This window comes from Saccoglossus kowalevskii, chromosome 4 (genome assembly GCF_978046115.1).
Source record: "Saccoglossus kowalevskii chromosome 4, keSacKowa6.1, whole genome shotgun sequence".
Classification (NCBI taxonomy): Eukaryota; Metazoa; Hemichordata; class Enteropneusta; family Harrimaniidae; genus Saccoglossus; species Saccoglossus kowalevskii.
The window spans coordinates 11,481,676-11,499,551 of record NC_140644.1 but is presented as its reverse complement, the minus strand read 5'-3'; the positions used below and the strand labels follow the sequence as shown (position 1 = coordinate 11,499,551).

Genomic DNA, 17,876 nt, shown 5'->3' with positions numbered 1-17,876 from the left:
TTGTATTTACCAGGTATTATTTCGTCTCTACGTTTTTCCTGCCGCGTAATGATATTGCCTCCCCCAACGCAAACCCAAACCCCTCAACGCACGTCACATCGAAACCCATTCCCATTCTAAATACTGGCATCACGGTTAATTTTAGTAATCGTGCTGGCATGCTGTCTTTTTGTTGTTTACTAACATGAAATGGCAACGCTACACAGGAACTAATTGATAAGCATATTTCCTATTTCTTTAATCACAAATGCGCGGTTTGCGAAGCCTACATGCGTATATGTTCTACGCTTTGTTCGCACTATAATATCGTTACGTGAGTGCATTCCTTTAATGCAATGGTCCAATGTAATATTTGGGTGTGAGGTTTGGGAGTCACGGAGATGGGACGTGTGTGTCCTGATATAATCGGTGTTTTAATAATGCTGTAATGGTCAACGCACTGCCCAGACTCAAAATGTGTATACGCCTTACTCAACATAACAGCGTGCTTAGAATACATAAAATGTGTAACTTACCCCGTTATAAATCCGCGCTGTAGTTACAGCGCATCACTGGACCACCTGTTGTAATAGCCACGGTATATAGCGACCGAACGGACAAATTATAAATGACCTTTAAATGACATTTGTAGAGTTGTTCAAAATGCGATACAACCTTGTATTATTATTGATCACAAAGTCAACAATTAAAGTATTTCCAAATCAGTCAAATCACTTGTTTGAGGAAAACTATTTTTTATAATGACGTAAGTTTTGCGTGGCGAAGGTTTTATTAATATCACAAAGACTTCTAATACCTTTTTTTCATATGCGTCTAGTGACGGACCGATGACCTTTAAATGACATTTGGACAGTTGTCCAATAAATATACGAGTGAGTTATGATAGTGTTGTACAAGGGTCGTTAGATTTTATATTATGATTTCAGTCACTGACTGATATGGCTGGCAACATATGGATTCTGGCTGCGTGACCTCGAAAACTTCAGATTATTTATAGTCAGCTGCTCGTCTGACACAGTTGGCATAGCGCCCTCTCAGGTTACACACCCTAGTATTTACAGGGTGTTGTTGTCCTAGCAACAGCAATAATTTATCTTATTTTATCTAATGCCATGTTTTGCATTGGAATATATAAATAGAGAAATTGTCATTGATAGCAAAGGTAAACCTCAAAACAGTAGTAGGATGTGTGATTTTTTGGGGCCATTATATGCCATCGGGTATATGCAGAGGGAGACTGGCATAGAGGACACCGTACGATCTGAATGGAATGTTTCAAGGTCAATCATCTGTAGGCTAACAACTTCCTTTTTTCGAATATATGAAATCATTTCAGCAATTGCTTTTATATAATTTAATAATATAATTCTCAACAAAAATTGGAAACATTACATAGAAATATACAGGTTCTAAAATTGTGTCTTGCAAAACAATTCAGTCGACAACTAGTCGGCGCTAGTAGTTTCTTGCAGGGATAGTTTCCACGCGTGATTTTATTACGTTCAAATTGTTCCATTTGAAATTGCGTATTAGGTAACTTGTCACTTTTAAACTTGAGTTATTGAAAACATTATGTGCAATTTTGAGCAATAAAGAGTGAATTATCAACTTGCCTCTGCATTCTGCATGAATTTCGTAACTTGCTATGATTGCGTTAAAAATAAATGTTTTCTGGATTCTGACCAAAAAGGCGTCTACAAAAAACTTTTGCATCAGTTTTTCTATTATTTTTCATTAATTTAGAACTACTATATTGGTATTCGGAAAACATTTTGGCACAGTATTACAGAAAAGATTATTTGTTCATTTCCATGAATATTAATATATGCAAATGAAAATATTTGTCAAGCAACTTCCTCCTGGTGGGTATATGTATGCCACCTCAGGATAAAACCTGATATTATCATTCATATGCGTTTAGTGACGAAACGCTCACATGTGACGTACGGACATAATTTTTAGTCGACGTCAATTAATAAACAATTTTAATAAAATATGACGAACGACTACACAACCTATCACAGTTGTCCCTATGACGTCATATGAGCAATTCGCCGCCAGAGGGCGCGACATAATATAAATGGGTATTACAAAGCCATATTTCTCGTAGTCTAGTATGTTGATCTTTAATGTACTACGTTCTGTTTGCATAACAAAAAATACCCCACATTTTATCATTATATTCATGAATAGTATTTTCATTTTTGGCTTTTTGTGAAATTTGGCTCATTTTTCATATATCATACAGGACACTTGGCTTCGATAAGCAACACATTGCTTCTTGTTGCTATAGTGATAAAACCGAGTCAGAAAAATGCAATGGTGATTTTGTGCTAAAGAGTGACTGATGAATTAGACATGAAAATAACTTAATAGCATATATATATATATATATATATATTCAAGCATATATTTGACAATTCCCTCGCACACATTTCACTACAATGGTACTAACACGTGACTGTCAATATATTCACACCCTTCTGTTAAATAAATATACTATTATATTCTAACTACACACAAATAATAAGATAAACCCTATATAAACCAACTGTGATGTCATCATGACTTCATATCATCTCGTATTAAACACGTAATGGTATAACTCGGAAAAGCACGAGATTAAATTTTGGTTTCTTCTTCTTCTTCAATTTTTCCTCTGCCCAGACGTTCCTCTTCATCAGAATACTCACTCTTTTCAGATATAGCTCCTGGCAGACAGAAAAAACAAATAAACAAAAAGTATAATTGTTTTACTCTGTGTGTATGGATAATGTCCAACAGCGAATAATCTCAGGAATCTATAACGACGAATTTGTACGTCGCCATAGTAACGTGCATACAAGTTATAATTTGTTCCGTAATTCCGATGTAATGAAATTATTAAGGCGGGGGAGTCGTCACCTGCGCATGCGCCAGATGGGCTTTAAGTAACTTTACCTATATCTGAGACACTCCGCTATTCCCCCTTGTTGCTGGAGGATGAGGCTTCTGAGTCGGTTGGCTGTCAGATGTAACATTCATCCCGTCATCCATGCATTTCACATTTTCGTTGTCTCCATCCAAGCTCAGTGCGTACTCGTTCATAGCAAACAATTTCTTGGATATGTCTTTTCCAATGATGCTGTCGAATATTCCTTTTATGGAAGTGGTCTTCTTTAAATAACACTCGAGGTCTTTCCTTTGCCAAGAGAGATAGTTGCAGTCCTCTACCGCCGACAATGTAACCTATAGAGCAACATATACTTATACATATGTACTGGCAGTCGTCCTAACAATCCTATTACATAAACACCGCCGAGTACTAGTATGTCACAGATGGCGCTTGTCGGATTTACCATAACATATATCATTACTATCTTCAATGTTGCTATTTTTTCTCAGGCATGTATTTTTTAATAATTTTGATTGTATATAAAATGTTTAAATATATACGTTCATTCATTCTTATCACGTGACGGAGCCAAGCCTCGCTTTTGTTCCTCTGCAACGATACAATTTTGCTGGTTCAGTCCGCAAAAAATATTACAAATCAATTGACAAACCCAACCTACCGGAGGTGCGCGGACCGTCAATAGGAGCGCGCCGCCTTTTTCTGGATTCGCCACTGGTTTCAGCCTCGAGTGTCATGGCGCACCAAGTCACAAGAGGGCGGTCAATCCCCGGGTCAATCCCCCACACAGAGTTCTATTTCTACGAATATATCTCTGTCACCACAAGATCTTATACTTTCAAAGACGCCCAATAAAACATTGCCATGGAGATGTTCGATTTTCGAACACGACGAAAGCGTACGCGTTGGTTGGCTGAGTTTGTAGATTATGGCTGTTTTCAAAGTGAGAAACTTTTGTGTTACTTTCCGTAGCACAAACAGTGTGACAGTAATGTCATGAATTAGTTTTCGTGTATCTGTTGGCCGACTTAATTAGTTATTAGCTGAATTGCTGTGTTATGTCTGCCATCGTTTAGGCCTATTTGAAGTTTTAGACGGAACTTGGCTCAGTGATTTGGAACTAATTACGAGATAACCGTCGCTATTCTGACTACGATTTCTGACAGTTGGTATTCGTAGTTATTAATGTAGTGAACGATTAATCAAAAGATATGACGTATTCAGTACTTAGTGTGATTGGCTGTATGATTGAAGGTTACGCCTTATTGTCTTTTAAATGTATTGTAATTGGTTAGAGTTTTGAAAATGAATAAAGAGAGTTTGAGTTGGTCTTGGAGAGTACTATCAGGGGGAAATTTCTGTACTCTCGGGTTCTCCACACTTGCCAGGGGGGGGGGGAACTCGTCTCGTCTCTATATCACGTCCCCTTGAGGTACGGGATCGGGAAAGTCACTTTAACTTTACAGTCAAATAAGGCACACACAACGAAATACGTTTCAACTCTCGTCTTAGTCGATCTTTTGGAGCACTCTATAAGACACAGCGCCCTGGGGAAAAGTCCCCAAGACTCTCACAAGGCTGAACCAAGACTCGCCCAAGACTGGACTGCCTCAAGGCTCGCCCCTGGACTGGACTCTCGACTCTCCAGGACTGCACTCTCTCTTCTGCGTCTATCGTGCTGTGCTCCCCAAGACCAACTCAAACTCTCTTTATTCATTTTCAAAACTCTAACCAGTTACAAAGCAGTAAAAAGACTCTAGGGCGTAATCTTCAATCATAAAGCCAATCACACTAAGTACTGAATACGTCATATCTTTTGATTAATCGTTCACTACATTAATAACTATGAATACCAACTGTCAAAATAGCGACGGATATCTCGTAATTAGTTCCAAATCACTGAGCCAAGTTCCGTCCAAAACTTCAAATAGGCCTGAACGATGACAGACATAACACAGCAATTCGCTAATAATCAACTAATTAAGTCGACCAACAGATACGCGAAAACAAATTCATGACAGTACACCAGAACAGACGCAGTCCTGGGGAGCCTTGGGCGAGTGTTGACGCAGTCTAAGAGAGTCTTGGGTCAGCCTTGCTATAGTCTTGGGGATTTTTCCCCAGGGCGCTGTGTCTTATAGAGTGCTCGACTGATCGACTAAGACGAGAGTTGAAACGTATTTCGTTGTGTGCGTCTTATTTGACTGTAAAGTATAAGTGACTTTCCCGATCCCGTACCTCAAGGGGACGCAATAGAGAGACGAGACGAGATTCCCCCCTGACAAGTGTGGAGAACCCTGTGGAGAAAAATTTACCCCTGATAGTAAGACGATTTAGCCGTTACAGCAAGTCTCAAAAGTATTGGGGCAGCCAATTTGCAAACTCGCTAGCGAATTGGCTAGCTGCATGGGTTTTGACTAAACAGTTGGCTTTCGAATCTTGCTGGCGCCGACTCGTGGTCGCGTCCGCTCTGGGCGAGTCTAAGTTGCATTAGGGGACATAGAATGCTTTTACGTAGCCTAGTAGGTACATGTCTAGATTCCCCTGAATGATTTACTTTGTTACGAGGCGTGATAATGTAAAAGTAGTTTCCCTGGTAAGCCCGAGAATGGCTACAGCCAGCTGGCGTAAAGCGATAATATGATAAATGCGATTAATCCGCCGATATTTACTATATGAGGGTACGAAGTTAATTTGGATTTCGTCCGTCTGTTCGTGTGTCCGTTCTGAGCCATTTCTCGGACACCCTTCGACCGATCTCGTTCAAACTTGGCATACAGACAATGTATGATGACCTACATATGTGCGCCAATTTTTGATATGATTAGATTAAAAATGGCTGACTGGCATCCATTTTTCTCAAATTTGCTAAATTCTAATATTTAAACGTGTCCGGAACTGTTTCGCGGAGCTGAACAGGGTGATTTCAATCAAACTTTGTGTCATGTTTGCATCATGCTGGCATTTTAACACCACACTGCGAAAATGGAAGCAGGCGTGGGAACCCATGCCGACTCAAATTTCTTTGTTCCTGCATTACAATTTGTCCACGTAGTGTAAATTCATGTGCCAGCAGGTGTGAACTAACTTCTCGCCAACGCTTAAAGGGGAGCAGAGGTGTGGCTTTTGGCACTCTGTACATGAAATTTGAGATCTATGAATGAATTCTGTCGATAAAAACAACTTGTATGTGCTGCGAAATGCCCTAAATATCGGGTATAAAACAGGCTGTGAAGCAGACGACAAACGCCCGCTTTGCTTGGCGTCATTTCGCCTCTAGAGGGCCAGTCAGATGATGTCATCAGTGAACACTGATAATTGAACCCATTCATGCTAGTACGTCAATTCCATAGAAATGATACTATGAAAGACCTTGTTAACTGACAACATAAAGGTTGAAACATGGAGAGGTGTTGTGTTATGAATGCCATAACGATTCATGTTATGTTTATCGAAATCCCAAATAAAAATTCACGTTGCTGGTTGCGAGAAATCGGCGGAAGAACTAACCTGAAAGTGAAGACACGTACAGCGTTCTGGCTATAGTAAACAGTGAGTGAATAAATATTGTATGAGTTAAAACTAAATGAGAAATATGCTAATATCACTTGAACCACAGTACTCATTTTGCCCAACTTTCCACTTTTTAAACTATCGCTTAATTTCCGACTTCACTGTATTTTCCAACCGGAAAACGACCACATTTTTACCGTTTTTTTCTCTCGCTCGCTTATTGAAAACGCCGACCGCTCGCCCAAACACTGGTCACCGGCACAGGAGTAGTCAAAATGTTTGGGGATATACAACGAGTGTTAACTATTATAAATTCTGAACGGCTCTTCAAATCTATACCATTCTGTATCATTCGCGAATACTAGAGTCGGTACAATATTGTAAACAAATGCCATGATATCTCAGTCATATCGCTATTGTATACACTACCTTTTTTAATTCTGGTTTGCACAAACGTTGAATAGCCGTCAAAAATTCAAATATATTTAGTTTTTAACTATCTATAATTATATGCACGCAATTTGACCCTTTGACCTAGATTTGATTGGGATGGAATATTTTATTTTAAACAATATTCTGACGTTACTTACTGTCCCAAAAATGTTTCAACACAATTGCGGTATGACTGTCCGATTTACAAGTACATCGGGTAAAAAGCTCGCACAGCAATTAATGAACAGAAAGGACTGGGAAATTAAAGATTATATTGCCTGCTGCACAAAAAGCTTTGAAACTAGTTATAATATTTTGCAAAAGACTGAGTGATCAACGACATCATTTCGGGACGCAATTGAACTTTATTGCGTAACTTACTGCGCGGCGATGCTGACATCAAGTGTGTGTTGACCGAAGTTTGACCCCCCCCCCCAAGTCACGCACTGAACAGGCGCGTTACCTTAGCAATCTTTGTCTTTCCTGCTCCGAGCGTCGATCTTGTAAAATTGTAATTAGTTCTGACGGTGCTGTACGCAAACTTTTATATTTTGAGGTCGTTTACTTAGTGCGCTGCTTTTCTAATTACGCAAATTTGTTTACAATGTTGTACCGGCTCTAAAAATTTCAACATTGTAATATATCGCTTTCATAATAATTACGCAAAGTCAGTTATTTAATATTGGACACAGGTGAAGTTTCGTCCGCGAACGATACAATGTGGTATAGATTTGAAGAGTAGTTCAGAATTTAAAATTAGTTAGTACCCGTTGTATCTCCAAACTGTATCACTCAAAACCACTATTTCGATCACTCCTGTGCAAGTGACCAGTGTTTGGGCGACCGGTAGGTGTTTTCAATGAGTCGGTGAGAGACAAATTACGATAAAAATGCGGTCGTTTTCCGGTCGGAAAATACAGTGCGGTCGGAAATTAAGCGATAAGCGTCGATTAAAAGTGGGAAGTTGGGCGAAATGATTACTGTAGTTCAAGTGATATTAGCGTATTTCTAATTTAGTTTTTAACTCAAACAATATTTATTTACTCACTGTTTACTAGTTTACTATAGCTAGAGCGCTGTACGTGTCTTCATTTTCAGGTTAGTTCTTCTGCCGATTTCTCGCAAGTCAAGGGACTGTGCGTCAACATTCAGCAATGGCCGCCGCGTGATAAGAGCGAATCATGGTATATATTTAAGTTAGTTGTATTGTGTGTTTCTACGGGTTTTATGAGTTTGTCACAGTTTACTAGAATTGTTGATTTTATTAATTAAAATACAATTTCAAAGAACTAATCATATATGCACCTGAAATCTATCACCACTTCCGGTCTTGCAAGACTCCCATTCAGGGGTGTCAAGAAATTCATTGCACGTGATGGTATGCAAATAGGTATCTTCACAAGCCACTGACACCCTGTGAAAACATAACAGATAATCATTATATTCATTCTATCAACATGTTTATACGTATTAAAGTTTGTTAATACACTTTTATAAGTATTTTTTAGAGATTTCTAATACTTTGCGAATATATTGATTATTGCTATACAACATCATATGCGAAAAAAGTGTTATTACTTTACGCTGATTACGGAGTTTAACACAAGTAGTGAGGACTCGTTCACAATACAATGTTCATAATAGAAACAATTAGCAAAATGTAAAATAAAGCAGAAAAATATAGATATTTTCTAGTTAACTGCTTGGCCACTTTGAAATCCTCTTCCATCATGATTCACCCTTCAATAAACTTCTACAATCTATAACACACGTAATGCAAAGTACACACATTCATGATTTTGATTAAGTATTTTAATGCAAAAAGCAACTCTATACTCGATGGCAGACACTTTTTGCTCTCTCCATTTTGGTTTTTGGAATAACTCTCCGTTTTATGTGACTTTCTCTAATGTTACATATTCGAAATTCAGTTGATGAGCATTTTTTGGAAGGTGTGTGTGTGGGCGGGCACTGATTGAAGGTTATGTAATGAATCATTTGTTCAGGTTATTATCATGCTGGATGTTACGTGTAATTGTATTAATATTACACGTAAACATTGAATAGCATTTCTATGGTATCTCATTAATATACAAATGCGTCGAATTTTATATTGTACAGTGGCGTTAGAGATCTCGGCACGTGAGAATAAACACTAGGGTTAAAATACTACGTTGTCGATTAAATTATTCAGTGGTACCGCCTTTCATTTTAATGCATAACATAATGGATAATTTCAATTCTGCTAATTGATAGCATCTTCCCTACAATGCACGTTAAAGCAAAATCATTAGTAATCCACAGAGTCGAAAGCTTTGGTAAAATCTACAACAATACAACTTGTCACCTACCAGCTATCAGCAGATACTCGAAGGACAACTTAATGAAATAAAGGGCACCCAGAGGGCGCAAACCTCCACCACATATACAAATTACGTATCCTCACTTTTACATCTTCCCTATTATATGCACTTATCCTACTCACAAAAGCTTTTAATTTCCTCTGAAAAGAAAGACCGAATTGAGTCTTGAATATGTGTGTTCACTCAAGAAATCAATTCTATCCGACAATGGTGAAGAAGCCCTTGAAATCTAGATCCAGATCGCTCCTAAAATCTAATCGCTCGGATTTTGATTGAAGAACAACCACTATATATAAGTCAGGGTTTCTGTCAATAAGCTTTTTTGGTTATTTGAGAAATAGAAATGTTATGAGAATCTACCTATAAACTTTTGAGTTATCAACTAACAGACAAACGAACAAATAAAGCAGCAAACCAATATTACCGGAAACATAATTGTCTGAAAATGCGAGTCAATGCAAAGCGTTTCACAAAAAAATAACAACCAGATCAATCAGAGAACAGCATGTTTGTTGACAGTTGTTTTTTCTTCAAATTCTGCCGAAAAATGTAGATTTGCATATTTTAATATTCAAAACTCGGCAGAAAAAAAAATATACCCAAAAGTATATTTATTGAATAGTGTACTAATCACTATCCTACGTGTCCAGCATTTTTGGTGAAGTTTCCCAAATAGAAAATCAACCGAACAATTGAAAAACAATCGGCAGCCATCTGGACCAGTTGCATCACCATTTTTCAGTGCACCAACTGCTATACCAATTTCGTCATAAGTTAAATACACATTCATACTGTCATCTAATAATTCATCATTAAATACTTTCTTCAAATATATCATCTAACATGAGGTCTCCACCTGGCACGCTGCGGAAGTTATTCAACGTGGACAAGTATTCCATCCAGCATTTACTTGCACTTCGCGGCCTCTGAGTCTACCCATGAGCCTTTGCGTTCTTAGGTGTGTTGTTATCATCGCTTGGGACTCAATTCCCGCGCGTGCGCAGGTGACGACCCTCCCGCTTTAACGCGAACAAGCTTATTAAAAATTCATACATGTGTTATTCAATCAATTGTGATTTAATTATTTAATCTGTATAAATGTCGGATTTATGTATTTTTACTGCATTAATAAATTAATAATTTTTCAGAAATGATCTTTTTCCTCTTGTGGGACATTTGAAAATTAAACACGGGATCAAATAGACCAGATGACATTACTCTCCCAATAGATTGCAGTACAGGCAGTAGCCTTGTCTTGTGATACGTGCATACACACTTGTCAAATTTCGTAAGATTGGGATGTAAATACATTTTGGAATCCACAGGAAGCACGTGCACTCAAATCGTTTGATACTCAAATAACCACGTCACCGCTTGATCTCCTTGCGCCATCTTGTATACGCCACAGAAACAGGAGCCCAGAGAGAGAAACGTGTTGCAAAGGCCTATTTACATTATACGTGTAGTTAAAAAAAATACATGCACTCACCTGCCTGCCAGAAGAATTGATAATCTCTTATCTGCCTCTGTCTTGAATTCTTCAGCATATAGTTCGCCTTTCTTCAGGGTTGAGAGAGTGCAAGTTTCGGTTAATTCATTGAATGCTTTACGGGACACCCTCAGCGGCTGGAACAGTGTAATATACACGTCTTCAACCTCTTTACGAACGACAACGGGCCACAACGCGTACAGGATACGACCGATTTGAACAATATTGATAATAAATATTGCAAATGTCCATCCAAATATATCAGGCATACATGATATTGTCGCGGCCCAGATAAGTAGAAACAAGAAGGCAACGGTTAACCCGATCCGAAGAACGAGCGCATGTTGTCGGAATAGTTTCGGAATTAGAAGTGACACAGCTAGGCTGACATGACCGAGTTGAAACAGGATATGCTGCGGATTCAACCATTCACCACAAATGTCCCCACTCTCGGGTTCATTATCTGGTGACGATGGCGTCATTGGACCAATACTGACGTAGCCGTGTTTATACAAGTTCGCTGCAATTGACAGGGCAGACATAGCAGTAACTGTCGACATTGAATGATAACACAGATTTTCAAGTAATCTGAAATCAACAGAAATAATCGATCAATGACAAAATGACACATAAAAACAAATGTTCACCTAGCACAGCGAAGTTTTACATTCATTCAATGAATGAAAACAAAGTTCACCCAGTAAATTGTTTCATTGCCCCCCCCCCCATGAAAGAAAACAATGTTCACAAATCGTAGTAAATTGTTCCATTGTCCTTCCCAATGGAAGACAACAATGTACAATCAGAACGGTAAAGTGTTGCATTGTCAAGAGAATGTGATTTATTATAATCATTACTCGTTAAATGATTCATGCTCTAAAACCATGACAGAAATTCACCATTTTTCTTGTGTTAAGATATCAAATAATGATAATGGTTTACTGATCTATTGTATTACAAGGCCTCCGGTTCACAAAATAAAAAAAATATTTTCGGACCATACAAATTATACATGAATGTACACAAACACAGTTAGAAGTTTAAAATTACACACTAATTTTGCCAAACAAAAACACACATTTTCTCTCAACACTCTAGCATCTGTAGTGTAATATATATAAAAATTGACCGGTGTGTGGATGTTTAATTTATTGACATGGTAAGTATTCTAGACAGAGAATATTACAGAAAAGGGGTATTCACTTTCCACATCTTTACACTTGACACAACCTTACGACACTGACAATGCCCCTATGTCACCCACTTCAATGTTTACTGGTAAACATGAACAACGGAGGCACGCCATAGATTCAATAAATTTATGATGACCATTTAAGAAATATGTTATTTTCCCGCCAGCAACTGAATATTTGTTGAATATACACAATGTAGGCTTGTTACTCCACCGTTTTAGACTAACTGTATTGCGTACGCGTGGGAACGCTCAATCTTGTCTACTCGGAACATATACGGCAGTCCATGCAACGGTAGTTTGAAAAGTTTTAGACAGAAATTGAGACAACGTTGACAACATAAATGGATAGTCTACCACACTCATCAATCACTGCTTCACTGGTACAATTTGGCGGTGGATCCATTAATAGTAACGGTTTACACCTTTTCCCAATATCAATATATTACTTAAAAAATAACATTTCAGAAACGTGAATCAGTATTTTGTCAAATAGCTTAAGGCGAGTAAAGAGCGGAAAGTTGACCGTTTTCTTTCGAGTGCGTATTAACAGAATAACAAGAATTTGTGTCAACGCTTGTAAATTACCAACTTAATCAGAGCATATAACAATGTCATCGGTATATTCTAATGCAAATATGATTGCGTTGAATTCCAAAGTTACCTGAATAATTAATAGTAACAATCACTGAACATAGTAAAATTCTACTCACAACAGCAATCATTGCACACAGCGCTATTATATTATTTGAACATAACTGACACCCGTAATCATTGAACACAGTCCAATTACATTATTTTTAACATAACCAGCAGCAACAATCATTGAACACAGTGCAAATACACCATTTCGAACATAACCAGCAGCAAGAATCATTGAACACAGAGCAAATACACCATTTCAAACATAAACAGCAGCAACAATCAATGAACACAGTGCAAATACACCATTTCGAACATAACCAGCAGCAACAATCATTGAACACAGTGCAAATACACCATTTCGAACATAACCAGCAGCAACAATCATTGAACACAGTGCAAATACACCATTTCGAACATAAACAGCAGCAACAATCATTGAACACAGTGCAAATACACCATTTCGAACATAACCAGCAGCAACAATCATTGAACACAGTGCAAATACACCATTTCGAACATAAACAGCAGCAACAATCATTGAACACAGTGCAAATACACCATTTCGAACATAAACAGCAGCAACAATCATTGAACACAGTGCAAATACACCATTTCGAACATAAACAGCAGCATCAATCGTTGAACACAGTGAAAATACACCATTTCGAACATAACCAGCAGCAACAATCATTGAACACAGTGCAGCAAATACACCATTTCGAACATAAACAGCAGCAACAATCATTGAACACAGTGCAAATACACCATTTCGAACATAAACAGCAGCAACAATCGTTGAACACAGTGCAAATACACCATTTCGAACATAACCAGCAGCAACAATCATTGAACACAGTGCAGCAAATACACCATTTCGAACATAAACAGCAGCAACAATCATTGAACACAGTGCAAATACACCATTTCGAACATAAACAGCAGCAACAATCATTGAACACAGTGCAAATACACCATTTCGAACATAAACAGCAGCAACAATCATTGAACACAGTGCAAATACACCATTTCGAACATAAACAGCAGCAACAATCATTGAACACAGTGCAAATACACCATTTCGAACATAAACAGCAGCAACAATCATTGAACACAGTGCAAATACACCATTTCGAACATAAACAGCAGCAACAATCATTGAACACAGTGCAAATACACCATTTCGAACATAACCAGCAGCAACAATCATTGAACACAGTGCAAATACACCATTTCGAACATAAACAGCAGCAACAATCATTGAACACAGTGCAAATACACCATTTCGAACATAACCAGCAGCAACAATCATTGAACACAGTGCAGCAAATACACCATTTCGAACATAAACAGCAGCAACAATCATTGAACACAGTGCAAATACACCATTTCGAACATAAACAGCAGCAACAATCATTGAACACAGTGCAAATACACCATTTCGAACATAAACAGCAGCAACAATCATTGAACACAGTGCAACTACACCATTTCGAACATAAACAGCAGCAACAATCATTGAACACAGTGCAAATACACCATTTCGAACATAACCAGCAGCAACAATCATTGAACACAGTGCAAATACACCATTTCGAACATAAACAGCAGCAACAATCATTGAACACAGTGCAAATACACCATTTCGAACATAAACAGCAGCAACAATCATTGAACACAGTGCAAATACACCATTTCGAACATAAACAGCAGCATCAATCGTTGAACACAGTGAAAATACACCATTTCGAACATAACCAGCAGCAACAATCATTGAACACAGTGCAGCAAATACACCATTTCGAACATAAACAGCAGCAACAATCATTGAACACAGTGCAAATACACCATTTCGAACATAAACAGCAGCAACAATCGTTGAACACAGTGCAAATACACCATTTCGAACATAACCAGCAGCAACAATCATTGAACACAGTGCAGCAAATACACCATTTCGAACATAAACAGCAGCAACAATCATTGAACACAGTGCAAATACACCATTTCGAACATAAACAGCAGCAACAATCATTGAACACAGTGCAAATACACCATTTCGAACATAAACAGCAGCAACAATCATTGAACACAGTGCAAATACACCATTTCGAACATAAACAGCAGCAACAATCATTGAACACAGTGCAAATACACCATTTCGAACATAAACAGCAGCAACAATCATTGAACACAGTGCAAATACACCATTTCGAACATAAACAGCAGCAACAATCATTGAACACAGTGCAAATACACCATTTCGAACATAACCAGCAGCAACAATCATTGAACACAGTGCAGCAAATACACCATTTCGAACATAAACAGCAGCAACAATCATTGAACACAGTGCAAATACACCATTTCGAACATAAACAGCAGCAACAATCATTGAACACAGTGCAAATACACCATTTCGAACATAAACAGCAGCAACAATCATTGAACACAGTGCAACTACACCATTTCGAACATAAACAGCAGCAACAATCATTGAACACAGTGCAAATACACCATTTCGAACATAACCAGCAGCAACAATCATTGAACACAGTGCAAATACACCATTTCGAACATAAACAGCAGCAACAATCATTGAACACAGTGCAAATACACCATTTCGAACATAAACAGCAGCAACAATCATTGAACACAGTGCAAATACACCATTTCGAACATAAACAGCAGCATCAATCGTTGAACACAGTGAAAATACACCATTTCGAACATAACCAGCAGCAACAATCATTGAACACAGTGCAGCAAATACACCATTTCGAACATAAACAGCAGCAACAATCATTGAACACAGTGCAAATACACCATTTCGAACATAAACAGCAGCAACAATCGTTGAACACAGTGCAAATACACCATTTCGAACATAACCAGCAGCAACAATCATTGAACACAGTGCAGCAAATACACCATTTCGAACATAAACAGCAGCAACAATCATTGAACACAGTGCAAATACACCATTTCGAACATAAACAGCAGCAACAATCATTGAACACAGTGCAAATACACCATTTCGAACATAAACAGCAGCAACAATCATTGAACACAGTGCAAATACACCATTTCGAACATAAACAGCAGCAACAATCATTGAACACAGTGCAAATACACCATTTCGAACATAAACAGCAGCAACAATCATTGAACACAGTGCAAATACACCATTTCGAACATAAACAGCAGCAACAATCATTGAACACAGTGCAAATACACCATTTCGAACATAACCAGCAGCAACAATCATTGAACACAGTGCAAATACACCATTTCGAACATAAACAGCAGCAACAATCATTGAACACAGTGCAAATACACCATTTCGAACATAACCAGCAGCAACAATCATTGAACACAGTGCAGCAAATACACCATTTCGAACATAAACAGCAGCAACAATCATTGAACACAGTGCAAATACACCATTTCGAACATAAACAGCAGCAACAATCATTGAACACAGTGCAAATACACCATTTCGAACATAAACAGCAGCAACAATCATTGAACACAGTGCAACTACACCATTTCGAACATAAACAGCAGCAACAATCATTGAACACAGTGCAAATACACCATTTCGAACATAACCAGCAGCAACAATCATTGAACACAGTGCAAATACACCATTTCGAACATAAACAGCAGCAACAATCATTGAACACAGTGCAAATACACAATTTCGAACATAACCAGCAGCAACAATCATTGAACACAGTGCAAATACACCATTTCGAACATAAACAGCAGCAACAATCATTGAACACAGTGCAAATACACCATTTCGAACATAACCAGCAGCAACAATCATTGAACACAGTGCAAATACACCATTTCGAACATAAACAGCAGCAACAATCATTGAACACAGTGCAAATACACCATTTGGAACATAAACAGCAGCAACAATCATTGAACACAGTGCAAATACACCATTTCGAACATAAACAGCAGCAACAATCATTGAACACAGTGCAACTACACCATTTCGAACATAAACAGCAGCAACAATCATTGAACACAGTGCAAATACACCATTTCGAACATAACCAGCAGCAACAATCATTGAACACAGTGCAAATACACCATTTCGAACATAACCAACAGCAACAATCATTGAACACAGTGCAAATACACCATTTCGAACATAACCAGCAGCAACAATCATTGAACACAGTGCAAATACCCCATTTCGAACATAAACAGCAGCAACAATCATTGAACACAGTGCAAATACACCATTTAGAACATAACCAGCAGCAACAATCATTGAACACAGTGCAAATACACCATTTCGAACATAACCAGCAGCAACAATCATTGAACACAGTGCAAATACACCATTTCGAACATAACCAGCAGCAACAATCATTCAACACAGTGCAAATACACCATTTCGAACATAACCAGCAGCAACAATCATTGAACACAGTGCAAATACACCATTTCGAACATAAACAGCAGCAACAATCATTGAACACAGTGCAAATACACCATTTCGAACAAAAACAACAGCAACAATCATTGAACACAGTGCAAATACACCATTTCGAACATAACCAGCAGCAACAATCATTGAACACAGTGCAAATACACCATTTCGAACATAAACAGCAGCAACAATCATTGAACACAGTGCAAATACACCATTTCGAACATAACCAGCAGCAACAATCATTGAACACAGTGCAAATACACCATTTCGAACATAAACAGCAGCAACAATCATTGAACACAATGCAAATACACCATTTCGAACATAAACAGCAGCAACAATCATTGAACACAGTGCAAATACATCATTTTGAACATAAACAGCAGCAACAATCATTGAACACAGTGCAAATACACCGTTTCGAACATAAACAGCAGCAACAATCATTGAACACAGCGCTATTATATTATTTTCAACATAACAACAGCAACAATCATTGAACACAGTGCAAATACGCCATTTCGAACATAAACAGCAGCAACAATCATTGAACACAGTGCAAATACACCATTTTGAACATAAACAGCAGCAACAATCATTGAACACAGTGCAAATACACCGTTTCGAACATAAACAGCAGCAACAATCATTGAACACAGCGTTATTATATTATTTTCAACATAACAACAGCAACAATCATTGAACACAGTGCAAATACATCATTTCTAACATAAACAGCAGCAACAATCATTGAACACAGTGCAAATACACCATTTCGAACATAAACAGCAGCAACAATCATTGAACACAGTGCAAATACACCGTTTCGAACATAAACAGCAGCAACAATCATTGAACACAGCGCTATTATATTATTTTCAACATAACAACAGCAA

At 37.9% G+C, this 17,876-nt stretch overlaps 1 protein-coding gene across 2 annotated transcripts in view; it reads right to left on the bottom strand.

Annotated features, from left to right (window-relative positions):
- Window positions 1–1,339: 1,339 nt before the first annotated feature.
- Window positions 1,340–17,876, bottom strand: part of LOC144358049 (popeye domain-containing protein 1-like) — a 110,617-nt gene continuing 94,080 nt past the window's right edge. For both annotated transcript variants that reach the window (XM_085498485.1, XM_085498487.1), the window contains exons 2-5: window positions 10,691–11,278; window positions 8,144–8,252; window positions 2,941–3,228; window positions 1,340–2,711 (exon numbers count right to left, since the gene is read on the bottom strand). In XM_085498485.1, the coding sequence (XP_085354611.1) occupies window positions 2,941–3,228; window positions 8,144–8,252; window positions 10,691–11,250 (957 nt within the window). In that variant the 5' untranslated portion in view covers window positions 11,251–11,278 and the 3' untranslated portion in view covers window positions 1,340–2,711. The remainder of the gene's footprint in view (window positions 2,712–2,940; window positions 3,229–8,143; window positions 8,253–10,690; window positions 11,279–17,876) is intronic.